Here is a 22,733-nt window from a genome sequence, read left to right on the forward strand (position 1 = left end):
TATTGTATTTATTGAGTGCTTACTCTGTGTAGAGCACTGTACTAAGCACTTGGGAGAGTATAATGTCACAGAGTTGATAGAAGCATTCCCTGCCCACAGAGAACTTACAGTCTAGAGTCATTTTGTGGTGAAGAACTGTTAGTCTCCCTCATCTTCCTCTCCACCACCCCAACCCTTCAACAGGGAGGTGTCTGGTTAGAGAAATTCCTCTCATCTCAGGACCACCAGGGAAGGTATTGACAATGGTTGAGATGTTTGTTAAGCTCTTAGTATGTTCCAAGCACTGTACTAAATGCTGGGCTAGATAGAATACAATCAGATGGAACACAATCCCTGTCCCACCTGGGGCTCACAGTCTAAGGAGGAGGGAGAATAGGTATTTCATCTCATTTTACAGATGAGCAAACTGTGGCATCAAAAAGTGAAATAACTGCCTAAAGTCTTGCAGCAGGAAAGTGGTAGAGCTGGGATGAGTTCCCAGGTCCTCTGACTCCCAGGCCTGGGCTCTTTCTACTACTACTAATAATAATTATGGTATTTGTTAAGCACTTACTATGTGCCAGGCACTGTTCTAAGAGCTGAGGTAAATATAAGATAATTGGGTTGGACACAGTCCACGTGGGACTCACAGTCTTAATCCCCATTTTACAGATGAGGGAACTGAGGCACAGAGAAGTTAAGTGACTGCCCCAAGTTCACAGAGCACACAAGTGGCAGAGTCAGAATCAGAACCCGTGACGTTCTGACTCTCAGGCCCATGCTCTATCCACTAGGCCATGTTGCTAATGTTCGAGGGATAGATCAGGTTTCCAGGGCCCCTGAGATGCTCTGCTCGGAGTCCAGACAATTAAATATTTCTGTATCGATCAGCAAAAGTCAGCAGCAGTTTGGGACTCGACCGTTCAATATCATCATGAACCCAGCAATGCATCCTATCCCATTAGCAGCCAGCAGTGCCGCTTCCCATCCACCTGAGCCAGAGAAGGTTCTTCTTCTTATTAGTCTTCTTCTTATTATTACCCTGGCTGAGTGGGGCTGAGTAGCTATCTGCCTCTGCCAAAGAGGCTGGTGGGGAGGAAAGATCTTATATTTAATTGACAGCTGGCCACCAGCCACCTCTTTTGGGCCGGCTGGACAACTGGCCGGCTGACTCGGGAGCCGAACGTTTCAGGAACGCTGTTTCCCCAGTAGGTCCTTCCTTGGCTCCTGCCGGCTTTGGCTCTCCACAGCTCACGCCGGCCCCCAAGATGCTTTCGTTGAACCTCATATTCTTGGAGTGGAGGACCGAGGCAGGCCCATGGACCCTCAGGGAGGCCATGACCTCTACAGGCATAGTTAGGGTGAGATGGACTCTTGGCCTTCATTCCCTCCAAGGAGCAGGCAAAATGCTGTTAGCACTCTGACGGGGGAGGGGGCTGGAGAGGAGGGCCGAGGTAGCTGAGACCGACCGCAGGAAGGAAACTCAGAGGCACAATCACACAGAGGAGCGGGAGGCCGGGCGGCTCCGGACCTTTATTGGGACGTGAGCACACAATGACAGCCGAAGGCATGGGTACAAGACACCAGCTCCCACTGGAGTATTGCCGTGGATACGGAGAGAGGAGACAGGGTTCAAAAAGACAACTGACCGACAAAGGGGAGCAGAGGCCAAGGGAGAAGGGGAGACTTTGCCTCTATATTGCACGCATCCTCTGGCCAGGGGTTGGGGTGATGGTGTGGGAGGGAGGAGGGTGGGCCAGGAAATATTGCAGCTTATTTCACCTCATCCTGAGGCTCCCCTCCTCAGACCCCTCCTGGGGCGGACGGACGGGCGGACCGTTCTCGTCAGGCCTGTCGGGGCCATCCTAAGACAACTAGTAGATGAAGGAGACCGGAAAGAAAACGAGACCACAGAACAACTTCCTCTTGCCCTTCCAGGAAAGGCATGGGCTACAGTTAACACAGGCCCCATGGGGGAGGGATGGGCACGGGCTGCTGGGGCTGGGGGTGGCGGGGAGGTCTCCCATCGGGGGACTTCGCGTTAAGCCGGAGGGCGTCGAGTCCGGCAGGCCCCTCGGCCCCATCCTAGGCTACCCCAGGGGTCAGTGACCAGAGTCCCATTGGGCATCACCACGCTGTCCGGAGCAACCAGAGCACAGGGAGATGGACTCGGTCAGAATAATCGACGTGGATCCAGGGGACCAGAAAGAGGACTTGGAAGGAGGGCGGAGGCTGACACGTTAGACGGACCACTGAGCAACACATGCATTACAAACAAGCTTACAGGAAGTATGGATATATATATACGAATGCATGTATATCTTCTTCAATGTACATTACAACAGGGAAACACTAGGATCGTTCCAGGTTCCGGGTCTGGGAAGGTCCGGCAGGGTTCTGCCAACACAAGGATTCAGAGTCTTTCAACGTGAAAAATCCTTGCCGGGTTTTCAGAGCTCCCTAAAGCCTCCCGCAGTCCATCCATCTGTCCGTCCATTTGCCGCTTTGCGCTTTCGTGCTGGTGGAGCTTTAAGAGAGGGTAACAACCTCGGCTTGAGGGTAATTGGAAGAGTGGACGTCTTGGCAGGCCTCTGCGTTTAAAGAATACGGGCGTGAGACGCCGGGACGCACGTTTCCCTTTCGGCAATCCCTTCTCGGGGAGAAATGAAATAGGATTAGATGGAGCGATTAACCGTCACCCCCAAGCCGACGAGGCACTGGATCCAAGGAGTTGAGCAGCAGGGCGCTGTGAGTAAGGGGAGGGGTCCGCGGCTACCCCTTGTGCTGCTGCCCCTTGGTCAGCCTGAGCCCTGAGGAGCTAGGGGAGAGGAAGAGTGTAGGGGTTGATGCCAAGGCTTCAAGGCAGGGCCGGAGGGAGGGCTGGTGGGCCAGGGCTGAGCCTCTCTGGGGCTGAATTACATACCTGAAATTTATTCATATCTGTAATTTCTTTACTTATTTATTCATAATATTGTGTGTCTCCCCTTTTAGACTATAACCTCAATGTGGGCAGGGGATTGTTGTACTCTCCCAAGTGCTTCAGTACAGGCCTTTGCACACAATAAATGCTCAGTAGACACAGTTGAATAAATGAATATGTCTATTGTTATCCTGAACTCTCCCAAGAGTTTAGTACAGTGCTCTGCACACAGCAAGCACTCAAAAAATACGAAGGAAGGAAGGAAGGAAGGAAGGAAGGAAGGAAGGAAGGAAGGAAGGAAGGAAGGAAGGAAGGAAGGAAGGAAGGAAGGAAGGAAGGAAGGAAGGAAGGAAGGAAGGAAGGAAGGAAGGAAGGAAGGAAGGAAGGAAGAAAGGGAGGGAGGAAGGAAGGGAGGGAGGGAGGGAGGAAGGAAGGGAGGAAGGATGGAAGGAAGGATGGATGCAAGGAAGGAAAGAAAGAAAGACGGGCCGCCAGGTTGGTGCCCAGGTCTCAGGGTCAGGCCCCTTCACCTGCCCTTTCAGCCCTGGTGGTCTGGAGTGTCAGGCTCCACCAGCCTCAAAGAAGTCAGAGGACTTGGGGATGGAGTGAGCTCTGGTGGTTCCTGACTGGTTGGTCTCTGGGTGAGATGGGGAACTTCACCGGGCTGAGCCGGGCACCCTAGTAGGCCTGACTGGCCCAGGCCTCCAGCGTCTTCCCCCAGTCCTCCAGGAAATCCTCTCCCCCAGATCTCATCTTCAAGCCTTCAGGAAATATTTTCCTCTCCCAGGTCCCCAGCATCTTTTTTTAAAAATTTGATAAGCGCTTACTATGTACCAGGTACTGTATTAAGCACCAGAGTAGATACAAGATAATCAGGTTGGACACAGTCTCTTCACACATGGGGCTTACAATCTTAGGCCCCATTGTATAGATGAGAGAACTGAGGCATCTTTTCCCAAGCCTCTAGGAGAACCTTCTCCCCCAGGCCTCTATCAAACAATAATATTTACTGAGGGCTTACTGTGTGCAGGGCACTGTACTAAATGTTTGGGGTGCAAGACAACAATATGAAATATTCCCTGACCACAATGAGCTCTAGTATCTCCCCCAAGCCTACAGGATAGCCCCTTCCCCCAGGCCTCCAGCTTCTCCCTCCAAGCCTCCAGATCCACCCCCCCAAACACCCTCAAGCATCTTCCCCCAAGTCTCCAGGAGAGTCCCCTTCCCCCCAGGGACAGATTGGGGCTGTCCCTCCAGTCCTTGCAGAAAGAGCTCAGAAGCCCAGGTCACTGATCCCAGTGGGCTACAGGTCCCTCTCCCATTATTTGGGAGGACATTTGTGTCCACTTGGGCTTTTGACAGGAACAGGGACTGGGACCAGCACCAGCCTCAGCAGAGCCCAAGTAGGTCCCCTGGGGGAGCCAAGCCCCAGAGCCAAGCTGAGGAAGGGGGAAGAGTATAGAGGGGTGCTCCAGCTCTGGATGCAGGCTGCTGTGGTTCTGAGCAAAATGTGAAGCCAGCCAGGATGACCAAGGGGAACCCCACAGGTCAGTCAGGAAGACAGCTGCCACTGGGGAGACATGGGCCTTAAAAAAAATGTTGGTATTTGTTAAGCGCTTACTATGTGCCGAGCACTGTTCTAAGCGCTGGGGTAGACACAGGGGAATCAGGTTGTCCCACGTGGGGCTCACAGTCTTAATCCCCATTTTACAGTTGAGGGAACTGAGGCACAGAGAAGTTAAGTGACTTGCCCAAAGTCACACAGCTGACAAGTGGCCGAGCCGGGATTCGAACCCATGCCCTCTGACTCCAAAGCCCGTGCTCTTTCCACTGGGCCACGCTGCTTCTTAGGCCATAGGCCGGAGTGATCGGGGGACGACCAGGTAGAAGCAAGGAGTGGTGGTTGGAAGAAGTAGAAAAATAGTTACTCTCTTGATGAAAAATCTGGCCTTGCATATGTGGGCCTGGGATCTGGGCAATGTCCAGGGCAGGGGCAGGGTGGGATTCTGTTAGCCAGACCTCAGGAGGGCTCCTTCCCCTGATCCCTCCCTCCCTCTAACTGCCCTGGTAGGACCTCTAGCTAGGGACCGCAGAGCCCAGATGTGAAGGGGTATCCCAGGAGCGTCTCGGGGGGAGATGGCACAGCTGGCATCCCTCTCTGGATCCTGCTCAAGGACTTCTCCAGGGTGAACTGGGCCCCTTAGCCTGGCTGGTCTGCCCAAGCCGCCAGCATTTTGCAGAACTCCCAACCCCAACCAGTCCAAATCAGTGGGGTGTCTGTCCCTCCACCCATTGCAGCATGAGTCCAGAGGCCCGGGCACCAGCACCTGCATATGCCCAGGGCAGACAGGAGGGCAGAAGGTGATTCAATGAAGAAGCACAATGCCAAGGTGGGCCAGGGAACCAAGGGGGGGGCAGTATGAGAAGCTGAGAAGCAACATGATCTAGTGGAAAGAGCATGGGCCTGGGAATCACAGGACCTGGGTTTTAAGCCTAGCTCCCCTAATTGTCTGCTGTGTGACCTTGGGCAAATCATTTAGCTTCTCAGTGCCTCAGCTGCCTCATCTGTAAAATGAGGATTGACTGCCTAATAATATTAATTGAGGAATTCATTAAATGCTTACTATGTGCCAAGGACTGTACTAAGCACTGCGGTAGATATTCAGGTTGGACAGGGTTCACATTCTACCTGTCCACCCCTACTTGGACTGTGAGTTCCACATGAGATAGGAACTGTATCCCACCTGATTGCCTGGTATTTATCCCTGCACTCAGAACAGTGTGTGACACTATAGACTGTTGTGGGCAGGGAATGTTTCTACCAACTCTGTTATACTGTACTTTCCCAAGTGCTAAGAAAATTCTCTGCACATAGTAAGCACTCAATAAATACCATTATTTGATTGACTGACACATAGTAACTAACAAATACTGTAAAAAAAGAAAAATAATCTGGCTGGGGCATCTTAGGTGCCAAGTCTGTGGTGTCGGCTCAGCTGTGGCCTAAACAATGGTAAAGTCTTCACTTTCTGCTCACCTATCTAAGATGCATCCTCATGGCCCAGGCCTGTCAGGTGGTGGGATCAAATCCAACCTCAAGAGACTGTGGCTTTTTCTAGGTGGTCCAGTTGCTACAGGAGCCTCTTGGGGACCTGTCTCTCTCCCCGGGATCCCACACACACTTTCTCTATATCTCTCACCTGGATTTCCGACACAGAAACTCCAACACCTACGTGGCAGCAGGGGTCCTCCCCCAGACTAGCAGAGGGCAGAGCTTCCCAGCCTCCAGACAGAAATTGGGGGTGAGGGCAGAGGAGTGAACCCCTGCCTGTACCCTAGAGATGTCCTGTTCTAGGATCCCCGAAAAGGGGTCCTGTACCCTGGGCTGCCACAGAACTGGGATTTCCTCCCACTGAGTCTGGATAGGAAAACTAGAGTGTAGTGGAGAATTGGGGGAGCCTGGGGAGTCCTCAGGAGGGGAGACTTGGTGGCCAGGGCAGGGTCTGTAGGACCCCTGAGCTGCGACTAGATGGGGAAGGATAGCCAGTGTTGAAAATGGGGCACCCAGGGTCAATACAGTCTGCAAGTCGTTTTTCCTCCTCATCTGGAAAGAACACAAGACTGGGAATCAGAGGAGCTGGTTCTAATCCCAGCTTGGTCTCGTCTCTGCTGTGTGACCTTGGGTAAATCATTTCACTGTGCCTCAGTTTTCTCAGCTGTAAAATGGGGATTCAATACCTCCCTCCTTCTTAGAATGTGAGCCCCATATGGGACAGGAACTATGTCCGACTTGATAATCCTGTATCAACCTGAGTGCTTATCACAGTGCCTGGCACATAGTAAGCACTTAAACAAATACCAGTGGTGGTACCTCCTTTCTCCACCTCCCCCCACTCCCCTCCTCCAACCATGCCCAGAGGATGTGAGCCCTTTCTCTTCTGGTCTGAGAATCTCCTGGACCTGGGAAAGTCTGAGTGCTGATCCTGAGCACCTAGACCCACTGAGGAGGATTCTCGGGGTTCCGGACAGAACCAACACCAAAAAGACCCAGATGGGAACAGCTGAGAAGCCCAAATGGGGAAACCCTGGGCCCATCTCTCTGGGCCAGTTCTACTCCAAGACGGGGCTTGGAAGAACCACAAAGGCTGTGGGCAAGACGAGCTGGGCTACTGAATGAACTGGGCTGCTGAGGGGAGGGGCCCAGGCAAAAGGTCCAGCAACCTGGTTGACCCCTTCCTCCTCCCAGTGGGCTCTGGAGTGGGTGGAGCTGAGATGGCGAGAGCACTCGTTGAGCTGTGAGATGCATCAGAGGGGACGAAGAGGCTCTGGGCCACTTCTTCCCACTCCCCTCCCTTCCTGCCAGGGGATCCCAGGAGCAGATGTCACATGGACAATGTGTCATGGGTGCCCCAGGCCTGGAAAACTCAGCTTCCTGCTTCCTGGCCTCACCAGCCCCCCAACTCTGCAGAGCCCTGGGCCAGCAGCTGTGGAAGTCCCACCTTTGAATAGGAGGGCCCTTGGGGCACCCTCAAAAATGATTGAACGACCGACTGCCATCTGAGCATGGCTAGAGTGCTCCAGGAGCCGGGCTCAGTTGTCCAGAAGCTGAAAGACAGGCAACCCCCACAACACCCTGTCCTCAATCTTCCCTTCCTCTTCTAAAACATAAGCTTATGCCATTCTTGCCTTACCCGGAATCCCCCTCCATTTCTTCTCTTCAACCCATCCCTTTCCTCCTTCCAAATGTTACAAAAACCCCGACTCCATCAGGAAGCCTTCCCCAATTAACTCAGCCCAGCTCAGCACATGCCAATTACTAAAGCCCCCGTCTAGCACACAGATACTTCCAAACATTCACAGACAGGTATAAACAGTGTGCAAGTTTCTATGGTTTGTGCTTATAGGTACCTTATTTTCAGCATCTCTGTCCCTGCACTCTGGAAACATCTTACTCCCCCGTCAAGTCTGCTAGCTCCTCACCGTCAAGGGCTGGGTTTCCCCCTTCCACTTCACTTCCCTCAGTGCCCAGTACAAATGCGGGGAGAAACAGGGAGAGAGAGAGAAAGTGTGGCCTGTCTCCTCCGCCAGATAGCAGTCCCAGAGGGCACCAAATCAATCGATGGCATTTATTGAGCACTCCCTGTGTGCAGAGCACTGTACTAACCATTTTTCCATCCTCTGTCTTTCCCTCCTTCCCCACAGACTCAAGTGCAGAGGTCTGCTCAGTGTTGGCACTCAGGCCAGAGAGGGCAGAATGGCTAACTAGCAGCTGGGCTCTTGAGCTCAATGCCTCTGGTCCTGGCATACAGGGAATGACCGAAAGACTTGTATCAGACCCAAGTCATTGTCCTCTCCATGTGCCCTTGGCTAATAGGTCAAGAAGCAGCAAGACCTAGTGGATAGAGTGTGGGTTTGGGAGTCAGAAGGAGCTGGGTTCTATCCCAATTCCACCACTTCTCTGTTGTGTGGCCTTGGGCAAGTCACTTAACTTCTCTGTACCTCAGTTCCCTCATCTGTAAAAATGGGATTTAAGACTGTGAGCCATGTGGGACATGTGGATTGTGTACAACCTTAATAGTTTTTATCTACCCCAGTGCTTAGCTCAGTGACTGGTACATAGACAGTGCTTAACAAGTACCATAGAGGAAAAGTCCTTGAGCTCAGATCTCCTGGGGAAAAGTTTCAAGGGGTGCTCTGGATTAAAAGATCAGTCCACTAAGTGCAAATAATGGTATTTGTTAAGCTCTTACTATGTGCCAAGCACAGTGTTAGAAACAACGCAAACAGATGAGTCACATTCTTACACAAAGTTTGTAGACTGAGGAGGAGGACCAGATACTGAACAGTGCTTGACACGTAGTAAGCATTTAACAAATGCCATCATTATTATTATTACTGAATCCCCATTTTACAGATAAGGAAACTGAGACCCAAAGAGATTAAGTGACTTGCCCAGGGTGATAGTACACACAAGGAGCAGAGGTAGGATTAGAGTCCCGCTCTCCAATCCTCAATCCTGTGCTCTTCCCACTAAGTCATATGGCTTCTCATTTCAGTTGGACCTTGATACCCTCTCCCACAAAAGGAGATGGGCCACCAGGCCTTCTGTCCCAGGACCCTCACCTGTGGGGGGGAGTGCCATCTCTGGAATCTGCTCCCGGCCCCTTTCCATCCACCACAGACATGTCTCGCCTTCTGCCGGAGTCCCTGGAAATGAGGAGATGGCCAGAAGTGGGGGACCAAATGGGACAGATCGTGAAATCTTCAGGCTCCCGCACGGTGCCCGTTAAATTTGTTCCCACTTAGTCACCGCCCCAACCACCTCCCCAACCACGCCCCAGTGTCACTGAAGGAGCTGCTCTGCTTCTGCTGCCAGCTGAGTGATCACTCAGGAGCTCAGAGAGCTTGGCCAGGGTTGCAGTGGGGTTGGAGTGCAGGTGGTCCCCAGGCAGGGCCCAGGCCGGAGCTCAAAAGTTTAAGGTAATGACAGCTCCTTGAACCAGAAGAGGGCATCTCAGAAAGGACCCCCTTCCTGGGGAAGAGTCCCGATTGTGTGCTGACCCCCAACCCAGGGCCCATTCATTCCTTTGGCCCTGGGAGGGGGACCTCCCTCTGAGCAGAGGGCTGCACCCAGAGTCCAGGAGAGGAAAGGGAACCATTTTGGCAGCTCTTCTCTGGGACTCTCCTTTTCCCTGCTGCCCTCTGGGAAGCTTGGGACCAATTCTCTGCCCCTGGTGCAGGAGGGGCTTCCGTGGAGGGAGAGATTAAAGAGGAGGGGGCTGCTGGGAATAAGGGACCAGAGGTGGTATGTCAGCCTCCAGCCACGGGCTGATGGCCCTGGGAGCTGGGGCCCCCAATTCTTCATTCATTCATTCAATAGTATTTATTGAGTGTGTAATGTGTGCACAGCACTGTACTAAGCGCTTGGGAAAGTACAAATCCGAATGGAACCAGGGACACTGCGGTTCCAGAGCCCCGATGAGACCCTGTCGTTCTAGATCCAACAAGAATGGGGTCATCCTAGAATGGTAACAAGAACACCATCCCTCTCCATAACAGTGGGGCTTGAGAAAGGGGGCAAGAGCACAGGGGATCCTAGAATGGCAATGAGAAGAGCATCTTCCTACATTAGAACTAACTCTCTGAAAGACCCCTTGGTCCTCCTCCCTGCCACTTCCCCAGGGTGATGTCATTTTGCAATCCACTGCAGCTGTTCCAGGCCCTCGCCCGGGGGCACTGCTGCAGTTCTGGTCTTGGGTGCTTCAGAAGGAAGAGAGTGAGCACATTAGTCATTCTCTCGACAAAGTTGCATAATGCCAATTCTAAAAATGGCCAAGCACCACTGTCACAGGAAAGATGTCCCGACAGGGGGAAGATGAAGGGTCTTCGCTGAGTGGTTTTGGAGGTCGGGAGGGTAAGCCGGGCAGGAAGGAACAACACGGGTAGGTTGCGGGAAGCAGTTTCAGGCTTTGCTCAGCAGCTGAAAAGGAAAGGGCAGGGGATCTCGCAGGAGGTCGGCCGGCTGAGAGAGCTCCAGAAACTCTGCTCCCCCAGAGCAGTCAGTCCCCCAGCACTCCCCTACTCCATTCCGGCCGGCTAAGGTGGCTATTTTCTCCTCTCGCTGGGCCGCGCCGGAGAGGCAGGGCCCCGGGTTTGGCCTGTGACTCACGCACCTGTTGCGCTCCCAGGATTGGTAGGTAAATGAATCCACTTAATTATAGAAATTAGATGAGTCTACGATTATGGCATAAATTCAGGGAGAAGAGACTGGGTGGGGAAGGCAGATGAGTCACAAAACCCCGGCAGAGTTCATGGGGGAGAAATGGGCAATGCTGGCATTTGAAGCTGATGGAAATATAGCGGAAAATGAGCTTTTATTACTGTTTTGGGTTACTGGGTTTCAGCCTGTGCTGCCAAAGTCTAGAGTGCCACTCCAAACAGGAATAGGCAGGAAGGAGGGGAGGGGAGAAGGGGACAGAGGGTAGAAGGGAGCAAGGGGAGAAGAAGGCATGGGGGGCGGGGGGAATGAGGACAAAGAGGAACTGTGAGCCCCATTCAGGACCGGGACTGTGTCCAATCTAATTAACTTGTACCCCAGTGCTTAGAACACTGTTGGACACATAGTGAGCTCTTAACAAATACCATTAAAAGAAAAGGAGGGAAGAAGAGAGGAAGGAGAGAATGGCATTTCAGACTCAGCGATGGGCTCATTCTCGGTGGCTCCAGCGTCAGTAGGCAGTCGAAGGTAAAGAGTGATATTGGGACCAGAATCTCATCCATTTCATTGTGGGTGAGAAACATAACTACCAACTCTCTTATATTGTACTCTCCTAAGCACTTAGTCCAGTGCTCTGCACACAATAATTGCTCAATAAATACAATTCATTGATTAATTGATACATTGTCATGTAGTTAACAATGATTTGGACCAAGCTGAGCTCCCAAGGGCTCAGAAAATATCGAGTCTCCACCCTAGACCAACAAGCACTCAGAACAAAAGCCACGTCTGCTGCCAAGAAGATGGTGGTCCCTCTACTCCTGGGACCAACAAGAGGGAATCTGTGAGGATTTGAAGTGGATAACTAAAGTCCAGGAAACTGAAAAGTGCTTTGACTTCATCCAAAACAAGAGTTTTCTGTTCAAATCCAAGCTGTGGGGGGTTGGAAACCTCTTTCCGATGCAAAACCCATCGAAGGGGGGGAGGGGGCGTGGGAACCGGCTGAATGAAAAAGGATCTTCCCAATATGGATAAGGGTCACAGGTCCCCAGCCTTGGATGTCCAAGTCGGCTTCTCTGGGAACTCCCAGGGGAGGTGCTTGGCGGGTTGGGAGAGGTGGGGAGAGAAAAAGCTTTGCTCTTTTCAGAAGCTATTTACACTGAAAAGATGTTCACTCAACTTGTTTATTTTCACTACTCTAGGGGTAAGAATTTTGGACTGTTTCCCCATTAGAATGTAACCTCCCTGTGGGAAGAGAATGCATCAATTCTTACTGCTATACTTCCCAAGTATCTAATACAGTACACCACACAAGTGGGCATTCAATAAATGCTCCTCCTTCTCGTGGACAGTCAGTAACTCCATTCTCTTCAGGGCAGAAAGTACTGGGTCACTGATACTAAACTCCTGCAGCAGGCTGTGCCTCCTCTGTCTGTGAGTCCCCCCAGTGAGTCCTCCTCTGGCTGGCAGTCAGAGGACCTGGATTCAAATCTCAAATCTGCCATTTACCTGCTGGGTGACCTTGGGCAGGTCATTTATCTTCCCAGTGCCTCAGTTTCCTCCCTTGTACAATGGGAATTCAATGCCTGTTCTTGCTTCTACTTAGACTGTGAGCCCCATGTGGGACAGAGACAGAATCTGACACTATTAACTTGTACCTATCCCAGCGATTAGGACAGTGCTCAACACATAGTGAGTGCTTCATTATAATAATAATAACAACAATAATCACGTTCTTCACCTGCCCTTCTCTAGCCTACAGCCTTGGGCTGCCCAGGAAAAGGCTTTCTTCTCTCTGAGGGCTCCCGGGCACTCTCCATCACCTCGGTGGGACAAGCCCATCCCAGCCTCTTCCTCTGCATTTTAGCAGACCCGGACTGAAATGCTGGTCAGACAAAGAGAAAGACAGTCAGGCAGACCGAGGCCTACCATCTCAGGTTGTTCTATTTCTGGCCATAGGATGTCAAATATTTTCTGATTAGTTATTAGTACATTATAATAATGATGATGATGATGACGAATTGCAATAGTTTAAAATAAACACACTTGCTCTTCAGTTTCAGGGTTCCCAGCTTAATCCTCAATCTCCTTCCACCCTAAACCAGCCCTGTCACACTGGTCTGAGGTCTAAATTGGGAAGCCATGGTTGACAGGAAGGGAACAAGTTTAGGTTGGACTTACTTTCTGAATTTCTGGTCTACCAGAGGGGACAATTTTTCACTGGGAGCCCAGTAGTGAAAAAGGGGCAGGGGGAATGAGGACTGGGAGGAGATAGGCTTCAAAGCACTAAGAGGCCAGAAAGCTGTCTTTCTGAGTCTTTTCAATCCTGAATGGAAATGTTCAGGAGCTGTCAGATCTGAGATGAGCAATTCTGGGGGTTCAGTTATTATTATTGCTAAACACTTACTATGTACCAAGCACTGTACTAAACACTGGGGTAGACACAAGATATCAGACTGGACCCAGTCCCTGTACCACCCAGGGCTCACAGTTTAAGTAGGAGGGGATCTGTTCAGTTCAAAAAGTTATGGGGACCATAACCCTATCGATTCCCCAGCATGGGCACTTATGTCATCTAAAGCTGGAGGCTCACGGGAAGAAATGGATGTCTTTAGGGCACTTCACCTGGGGCTGAACAACAGGAGGAGGCCCACATACCTAAGCCAACCGAAGGCCGATGCTTAGATTCGTTTAGCACTTAGTAGAGTGCTCTGCACACATTAAATGCTCAATAAATACCATTGATTGATTGATTTAGATTCTGGTTGCCGGTGGCAACAATGTTCCTCTACCCAAGATGGTTTGTGACTGAGGACAAAGGTTTAGAGGGCATGTAGCCAGGGGAGTACTGACAGGAGAGGGCATGGGGCAAGCGGAACAATTTGTGTTGAGACCCCAGGACAAGAGGCTGGCTGGAGAGCCAACAGGATGGTCAGATAAGGGTGGAGCAGATCCAGGCAAATGACCAGTGAGAGGGCGGGAGGTGCAGGAGATTGGGAGCATGTGGGAGGGTAGGGTGAGATGGGACAGGGCAGAAGCGGACCAAGCCCCACGTGGGTGCCAGTTCGGGCTGGCCTTTGAGAAAGATAATGTTGGTGAAGGAAATGCACCCTTCAGGAACGACCCTGAAAATCAACCCGAAGGGCATCTGAGTTACAGAGAAGCAGCATGGCTTAGTGGATGAAGCACGGGTCTGAGTCACAAGGTCCTGGGTTCTAATCCCAGCTCCGCTAAATATCTCCTGTTTGACCTTTGGCAAATCACTTAACTTCTCTAGGCTTCAGTTACCTCATCTGTAAAATGGGGATTGAGTGTGAGGCTCATGTGGGACAAGGACTGTATCCATCCCAATTAACATATCTATCCCAGTGCTTAGAACAGTGCACTTAACAAATACCATTATTATTATTATTACGGCTCTGCGGCTCCTGATCCTGGTCTTCCTCTCCTTCCTGAGGAGAACCCAGACAAGTCAACGAAGGAGGAGACTCTCTCTTCTTGAATAGGCTTTCAGCCACCTGTCCTCCATTCTGTGTCCGGGGGGACGTCTCCCAGACTCCATGTTCCCCAGTCCTGGGGTCATTCTTCTGACCCCAGAGAACACTCTCTGGCCCTGGTTCATCTCAAGATTACATGTGTGGCAGGACTCACCTCAGCAGACTCCCAGTTTCACTGATTCTTGGGAGACAAGTTTGTTCCAGCTGCCTGGACCCTGGAGGCCAGGACCAGGCTCCCCTCGAGGACATCAGTAGCCGGGTCTGCAGATGCTACTACCATCGGACTCGATGTTTCTCTCCCACCCTGGAAGCCTGAGTTTGACCAGTCCAAAGAGACCTCAGAAGGGCTGGAAGGAGTCAGACAGCATTGCCCGCCTTTGCCCACTGAGTCTCACCTCAATCTTGAGAAGTAACGTGACCTAGTGGAAAGAGTCTGGGAGTCAGGAGACCTGGGTTACAATTCCAGCTCCATCACTTAACCACCGTGTGACCTTGGGCCAGTCACTTAACTTCTATGAACCTTGGTTTCCCTTTCTGCAAAATGGAGGCTAAATCCCTGTTAGACCCTCCCCTCTGACTAAGAGCCCTATGTGAGATAGGGCCTGTGTCTGACCTAATTGTAGTGTATCTACCCAGCGACTAGTATAGTGCTTGGCTCCTAGTAAGCACTGAACAAATATCCCAATCACTATTGCTGAACGGGTCTGGGTGGGCTCTGAACAACTCGGGTAGCCTCTCTCCTGCCAGAGTAACGGGCCCGGGTGCCACTGTTGCCATCTGAACAAGCGGCCGGGGGAGACACCCACAGTGTCAACATCGGGATCCAGGCTGACAGCCCCTCACTGGCTGCCGCCGCCAAGCCCAGGTGGGGCTGGTGGGGCGGAGAGAGCGGCAGGGCGATGGGCAGTTCCGTGATGCTAATTGCCGCGTTTGCTGGCAGCGGGGCCGGTTTCCCAGCAACCCACCTGGGTGTGCGTGAAGGCCACTTTAATTGGTTTAGAAACGTGCTTGTTGCCAAGGCGCCATGTAGAGGCATTTCACAAACAGAGAGCCTTGGCCAGCGGACCCCTGGGGGCCTCTTCCCCTCGGAAATTGCATGATGGTGGAAGCAAGGTCGGTGCCACCCACCGCCGCCCCCGGACTCAGCCTGGTCTTACTATACACACGGCAACACGTGGATTAGAACAGGAACAGATGTATTCCTCCAACGCTGCCCACCGTGTCAGTGCACGTGTGTACACACACACACACACACACACACACACACACACACACATACAAGTCAGGCTTGCCTGCACTTCTGATTCCTCAGCCCCAGACACCCACACGTGTGGTAAGTCAGTCCCAGTGGCATTCGGCTTGATAATAATAATAATGTGTGGTCTTTGTTTAACACTTACTATGTGCCAGGCACTGTACTAAGCATTTGGGTCTGGCAAGACAAGCAAATCGAGTTGGACACAGACCCTGACCCACATCAGTCTTAATCCCCATGTTACAAATGAGATAACTGAAGTAAAGTGACTTGCCCAATGTCACACAACAGACAAGTGGCAGAACCGGGATTAGAAACCATGACCTTCTGACTCCCAGGCCTGTGCTTGACCTACTAGGCCATGCTGTTTCTTAAATAACTGGAACCTTTTTTAATGGTATTTGTTAAGGGTTTACTATGAGCCAGGCACCTTCCTAAGTGATGGGGTAGATAGAAACTAATCAGGTTGGAGACATTTCATGTCGCACAAGGGGTTCACAGTCTTAATCGCCACTTTAGAGATGAGACAACTGAGGGCCAGAGAAGTTAAGTGGCTTGCCCAAGGTCACACAGCAGGCAAATAGTGGAGCTGGGATTAGAACCTACGTCCTTCTGCCTCCCAAGCCCGGACTCTATCCACTAAGTCATGCTGCTTCATGGAAATTCATGTAAATGCAGACACATGATCATTTCCCATTCCAGTAGCCATGACATGTTGGTCTCCATTAATAATTAAGGTATTTGTTAAGTGCTTACTATGTGCCAAGCACTGTTCTAAGCATTGGGGTAGATACAAGGTAATCAGGTTGTCCCATGTGGGGTTCACAGTCATTATCCCCATTTTACAGATAACTGAGAAACAGAGAAGTGAAGTGACTTGCCCAAGGACACACAGCAGACAAGTGGCGGACCCAGGATTAGAGCCCATGTCCTCTGACTCCCAAGCCCGTGGTCATTCCACTAAGCCATGCTGCTTCTCATTACCCTTCCCTTCCTCCCCCAACCTGTCCCAATACACACCCAGACCCGACCCCTCCTCTGACCACTTCCTCCTCTGTTTGGACAAGACTCAACTCCCTCAACCCTCCACAAATGAGCTCCATGGGAGTTTACACGTGTCATCCAACCTATCGATTAGGTCAATCTCACCACTAATCCACTCCTCAGGACACATTCCAGATACATGGGTTGGCAGAAAGAGAGAATGGCATCTTCTGGATGTCTTCAAACAAGAAACACCTTAGAATGGCGGTGACTGGGGAGCAGATTGGTGGATGAGAGATCAGGGAGATCTGAGCCCAGAAAAAGGCTGAGAGAGCAACTTCTCTCTTGCAGAGAACTGAGCCATTGGCCAACCACAAACCCCTCAGCAACCATCACCTGCCTCCTCTGAATGAGCTCACTGCCCCGCCTTGGCGGCCAGTACTCAGCATGACTCTGGCCCCAGATCTACTTAAGAGATAGGGCCGCACATTAAACCCTGGAACCCCAGTTCCCAGAACTCTTTGTGGTCTTGAGAATAATAAGTGCCCAGGAAACTCCTGCCCTGCCCTGGAAGCCTGCTCTCATCCAGGGATTTCTGAGAGGTCACGGAAGCAGAGAGGATAACGAGCTTTTTTTTTTGAAATGGTATTTGTTAAGCACTTACTAAGTGCCAGGCACCATACTAAACAACAGGATAGATACAAGTTTCTGAGGTTGGAGATAGTCCATGTCTCACTTGGGGTTCACAGTCTTAATCTACATTTTACAGATGAGGGAACTGAGGCCCAGAGAAGCTAAGTGACTTGCCCAGGATCATACATCAGACAAGTGGCAGAGCCAGGATTAGAACCCATGTTCTTCTGACTTCCAGGACCATGATCTATCCACTAGGCTACAAGCTTCCCCTGAGGAACCCAGCAACTCAGTAGGGAAGAACCAAACAAGTCTCCAGTATAAGAACGGTGCCTGGTCTTCCTCTCACTGTCTCCCTTTTTGCATGCTTCTTTGTCTGCTAATCCAAGTGTGTATGGAGAGAGAGTCTTCTCTGGGGCTCTGGCTGCTTGAGAGCTGTAACATAGAATGGGCCAGATGGTCCTTGTTCCCTCCCTGGAGCTTGGCCTATTGGAGGCCACGGCCTGTTGGGGATGGGAGGGCAGTAAAAGCATGGCTGTGGCTCCGGGCCACAGGACTTTATGACTGAGGCTCAAGGTGTAGTCAGAGTAGGGTGGGAGGAGAAGATTATTCTGTCCTGGGCTTCACTGCAACTACTTGCTCCAAACTGCCCTGGACTGCACTGGCTCAGGGGATTGGAGTGTTGAACTGTCCCGGGGGGGGGCCTCAAAAGTCCAGCCAGAGGATTCCCAGGAGGTTCTGCTGGCAGTGGATCATCTCTTGGCTGCACCCTGGAGGGGAAAAGGCCTCAGGCCCTGTGGTGAGGGCTTGAAGAGAGCCCAGAGCTGCACTGGAAGCTGAGCAGAGAAAGACCAGAAGATGGTGATAGGGTGAAGGGATGGGCAGTGGGGCTGGGCCATGTTTGGCCGGTTGGTTGCCTCCTGCTCCTGGCCCCCTTTGAAACTCGGTGACCAAACCAGGAGGAGAAAGGGAACAAGAGAGGCAGGGGGAAGGAGACCAAGGCAGCATCCAGCTAGTTCTGGAGCATCAAGAAGGACTCTGAGCATGAGAGATGGCCCCTGGGTTGGGGCAGAGTCAGTGAGATCTGGAGGAGAGACAGTGGAGCTGCAGACCATGAAGAGGGAGGCAGGGAGGAGGTAGAGCCAAGAGCAAAGGGAAAGGATGGACTTGAGGTGTTGAAGGGAGGGAAAACCCACAAAAGGGGATCAGAAAAAACTGGGTAGGGCCCAAAAAGACCCCTGGGGACCCAGGCTGGGGGGCAAAGCTGCCCAGGGCCCCAGGCCAATGGAGGCACAGGAGAAGGGGGAAACCGGGTGATTCTTTAAGGGGACTTCAGTGGTAGAGGGGATGGGATTATAATTCCCACTGGGAGCAGAAGGGGCCCAGCCACATCATCCTTCACCCCGCCCCCACACCCCAGAGACCATGACCCAACTCTTACCTTTGTGGATGCTGCCATCGGCGGCACAGGTGTAGTCCCCAGCACTAAGCAGGAAGCAGGTGGCCGCCTTCTTGCTCTTGTCGCGTGAGCTGGAGCGCCTCAGGGACCTGCACTCCCCGGGGGCCGAGGCCAGGGGCTGGGTGAGGCTGGCCCCCTCTTCCTCCTCCGACAGTGCCACATTGGCATCCCCATTCTGCTTCGAGTCTGAGGAAGGGATGGGAGCGGGTGATTGAGTGGGGTGCTAGTGTTCGGGGATAGTGGAGAGGCAGGATCTGGATGCCCAAGGCTGGGGCTGACTGAGCCCTTCAATCCCAGGTCCAGGCTCACTACATCCCAGCAGCTCCAGCAGGAAATAGAAATGGGGGCAGGAATTTGGGAGGCCCCTGAAAGAGGAGCATACCCAATCCTGCAATAGTAATAACTATGGTACTTTAAATGCTATGTCCCAAGCACTGTTCTAAACGCTGGGATTGATACTTCTTAATCAGATTGGATACAGTACCTGTCCCACATGGGGCTCACACTCTTAATCTCCATTTTACAGATGAAGTAACCAAGGCCCAGAAAAGTAAAGTTACTTGCCCAGGGTCACACAGGAGACATGTGGTGGAGCTGGGATTAGAACCCAGGACCTTCTGACTTCTAGGCCCGCAATTGCCCCAGCCTGCAGGGGTCCGCGGCACTGAGGTTCAAGGCCGTTATTCTCAAAGGGAAGGGCATGACCAGATAAATTCCTCTACCTCATCCACCTCAGGACCCTGCTTAGACCCCACTGATGCCCTTCTCCCGCAGAGGGGTAGTACAGCCCCTTTCCTTGGGCTCCCCAGAGGAAGAGGGATCTGTGCTCTCCTCCTAGGACCTGGTACACCTGTTCAAACACATACTCATTCAGTAATGCTGACTGAATACCTCCTTGGTGCACAACACTGTTCTAAGTTCTGGGGAGAGTTCACTAGAATAAATACAACTGACTACTGCCCTCAAGGAGCTGGCAAATCCATGTGGCTCCTTGGATTCCCATCTACACACAGGATCTTTCAGGGTTATCACTCTGGATTCCAGTTTGGAATTCAAACCAGAGGTCGTGTGTGTCCGTTTGTGTGCTCCTGGATTCTGTTGCTGGTCCAGGAGGCTTCTGCGATAGGCTGTGAGCCTGGTGCCACCATCATGGAGAATTATAATGATAATAATAATACTAATGATGATGATGGTTTTTGTTAAGCACTTATTATGTGCCAAGCACTGTTCTAATCACTGGGGTAGATACAAGGTAATCAGGCTGTCCCACTTGAGGTTCACAGTCTTAATCCCCATTTTACAGATGAGGTAACTGAGGCACAGAGAAGCTAAGTGACTTCCCCAAAATCACACAGCTGACAAATGGTGGAGTCAGGATTAGAACCCCTGACCGCTGACTCCCAAACCCATGCTCTTTCCACTAAGCCACACTGCTTCCTGGGTGAAGTTCTGGCCCAGAGGTTCCTGGCCTGGATTTATGGCCAGCCGAGCAGGCTCTTTAGCACCTGGATTAGGAACTTGAACAGAGCCGAACCCTGGACCTCCTCCATGTTCTCCTAGGAGAACCCTTCGCTCCACAGGTGTCGATGAAGAATGGGGAGAGGAAATGCGAAAGGGCCGGTGCTGGGAGGAGACTGGAGAATTGGATCCCCAGTTTCCTATAGGGTGGGCTGAGCCTGGCCCTGGTCAAGCGTGAAGCAGCATGGCCTGGTGAATAGAGCACAGGCCTGGGAGTTAGAAATACCTGCGTTCTAGTCTTGTCTGCTGTGTGTCCTTATGACAAAGTGCTTCACTTCTCTGTGCCTCAGTTACCTCATCTGTACAGTGAGGAATAAGGCTGTGAACCCCATGTGGGACAGGGTCTGTGTCCAACTGGATTACCTTGTATCTACCCCAGTGCTTAAAACAGTGCCTGGAACATAGTAAGCACTTAACAAATGCCATTTAAAAAGAAAATTTTTTTAAAAAGCTCCCAATCCAGGGGCTAAAGAGCCTGCTCAGTTGACCATGAGCTTAGACTGACAGCCCCGGACCACAGCTTCACAATGAAGGTGGTACCAGGCTCAAAGCCTGGCCCATAAGCCCTTGGGACTAGCAGCGAACATAGGAGCATGCAAGCAGACACGAAGGACTTTTCTTCGGGGGGGGGTCCCCAGTGCACCCCAAGGTCACCGCTAGGAATGAAGAGCTGTCACCATCAACTGTTAGGCCCAGTGGCATTGATGGTAGACCGGGCCTTGCTACTGGAGATTTTGGCATAAGCAGCTGGGAGCTATGTCAGCTCACCCAGAGAAAAAAGCGGCAGAGGCTGGTCTTGGTCTGGTCTGACCTCCTGCAACCCCAGCACCCTGTCTCACCACAGATATAACCCAATGTCAATTACCCTCAACAAGAATTTAGCTTGCAGGCTGCAGAGCCACCGAAATCCCCAAGTGGTGGCTTGTTCCCTCCCCTTCCCGCCCTCCCTTCCCTCCCCTTCCCGCCCTCCCTTCCCTCCCCATCTCACCCTCCCTTCCCTCCCCTCCTTGCCCTCCCCTCCCGCCGCCTCCTGACCTGACCGCTTCCTCTCCGCCCCTTCCTCCCCCGACAGGGGCCCGGCGACGTCGCTCAGGGCACTGTCGCGCAGGGAGTTTCCCTCCGACTTGCAGTAGGTCGGCGACTCGAGAGGGGGTGGGCGGGGCACGTGCTTCTTCCTCTTCTTGGGCAGCTTCTGCTTGGCCATGGCTAGTGAGTAGTACATGCCAAAATTGTTGACGATGACAGGTACCGGCATGGCGATGGTGAGCACTCCGGCCAGTGCGCACAGCGCCCCCACTAGCATGCCTGACCAGGTCTTGGGGTACATGTCCCCGTAGCCCAGGGTGGTCATGGTGACCACAGCCCACCAGAAGCCGATGGGGATGTTCTTGAAGTCGGTGTGGTCGTTGCCCCGGGGGTCGGAGGGCCGGGCCCCGATCCGCTCGGCATAGTAGATCATGGTGGCGAAGATGAGGACGCCTAGGGCCAGGAAGATGATGAGCAGCAGGAACTCATTGGTACTGGCCCGGAGGGTGTGGCCCAGAACTCGCAGCCCCACGAAGTGGCGCGTCAGCTTGAAGATGCGCAGGATGCGGACGAAGCGGACCACCCTCAGGAAGCCCAGCACGTCCCGGGCCGCCTTGGAGGACAGCCCGCTCAGCCCCACCTCCAGGTAGAAGGGGAGGATGGCCACGAAGTCAATGAGGTTCAGCAGGTTCTTGACAAAGACCAGCGTGTCCGGGCAGCAGACGATCCGCACCAGGAACTCCAAGGTGAACCACAGCACGCAGACGCCCTCGATGTAGGTCAGGACGGGCTCCGTCTCCACCTCCGTCCGGTAGTGGACGCTGGTGGTGTTGCCCTCCCGGTGGATCTCCGTCACGTTGCGGTCGAAGTTGAAGGCCTCGTGGGTCTCCAGGCAGAAGGTGGTGATGGAGACCAGGATGAAGAAGAGAGAGGCGAAGGCCACCACCTGGGGAGAGCGGGGAGGGAAGGACAGGCCAAGCCCCAGTGAGCCCACCACAGGGGAGTGAGGAGTGGGAGACAGAGGGTGGGAAGGGAGTTGCACAGACCTACATTAAAGGTAAGGGCAAGCAACAGTTTAAAGTTATGTACATATGTACAGAGAAGAGCTGTGGCTTAGTGGAAAGAGCACGGGCTTGGGAGTCAGAGGTCATGGGTTCTAATTCCGGTTCTGCTACTCATCAGCTGTGTGACTCTGGGCAAGTCTTTTCACTTCTCTGTGTTTCAATTACCTCATCTGTAAAATGGGGACTAAGACTGTGAGCTCCATGTGGTACAACCTGATTACCTTGTATCTACCCCCGTACTTAGAACAGTGCTTGGCACATAGTCAGTGCTAAACAAATAGCATTATTATGTGCTGTTGTGGGGAGGAGGGTGTGTGTGTGTGGGTATTAAGTGCTTAGTAGGGGAGGGCTCAAGTGCTCAGGTGACATAGTAGGGGGAGATGAGAGTTCTCACTAAGCCCTCATTTTCTCTTCTCCCACCCCCTTCCATATCACCCTTGCACTTAGTTTTGCACCCTTTATTCACCCCTCCCTCAGTCCCACAGCACTTAGGTACATGTCCATAATTTATGTATTTATATTAATGTCTGTCTCCCCCTCTAGACCGTAGGCTCGCTGTGGGCAGGGAATGTGTCTACCCACTCTGTTATGTTGTACTTGCCCAAGGGCTTAGAATAGTGCTCTGCATGCAGTAAGTGCTCAGTAATTATGATTGATAGATAAGTCAGAGAAGGCTTCTGG

At 52.2% G+C, this 22,733-nt stretch overlaps 1 protein-coding gene across 4 annotated transcripts in view; it reads right to left on the minus strand.

The window, feature by feature from the left end:
- Positions 1-1,474: 1,474 nt before the first annotated feature.
- The window catches only part of KCNC4 (potassium voltage-gated channel subfamily C member 4), a 38,838-nt gene continuing 17,579 nt past the window's right edge, over positions 1,475-22,733 (minus strand). The window contains exons 2-5 of one of the 4 annotated variants that reach the window (XM_029069942.1): positions 20,998-21,934; positions 18,427-18,630; positions 9,023-9,106; positions 1,475-2,570 (exon numbers count right to left, since the gene is read on the minus strand). In XM_029069942.1, coding sequence (XP_028925775.1) covers positions 2,509-2,570; positions 9,023-9,106; positions 18,427-18,630; positions 20,998-21,934 — 1,287 coding nt within the window. In that variant the 3' untranslated portion in view covers positions 1,475-2,508. Of the gene's footprint in view, positions 2,630-9,022; positions 9,107-18,426; positions 18,631-20,997; positions 21,935-22,733 lie in introns of all 4 variants that reach the window. The other 3 variants (XM_029069943.1, XM_029069945.1, XM_029069946.1) reach the window with 3 other exon arrangements.

The sequence above is a fragment of the Ornithorhynchus anatinus genome, chromosome 7, assembly GCF_004115215.2.
Source record: "Ornithorhynchus anatinus isolate Pmale09 chromosome 7, mOrnAna1.pri.v4, whole genome shotgun sequence".
NCBI lineage: Eukaryota > Metazoa > Chordata > Mammalia > Monotremata > Ornithorhynchidae > Ornithorhynchus > Ornithorhynchus anatinus.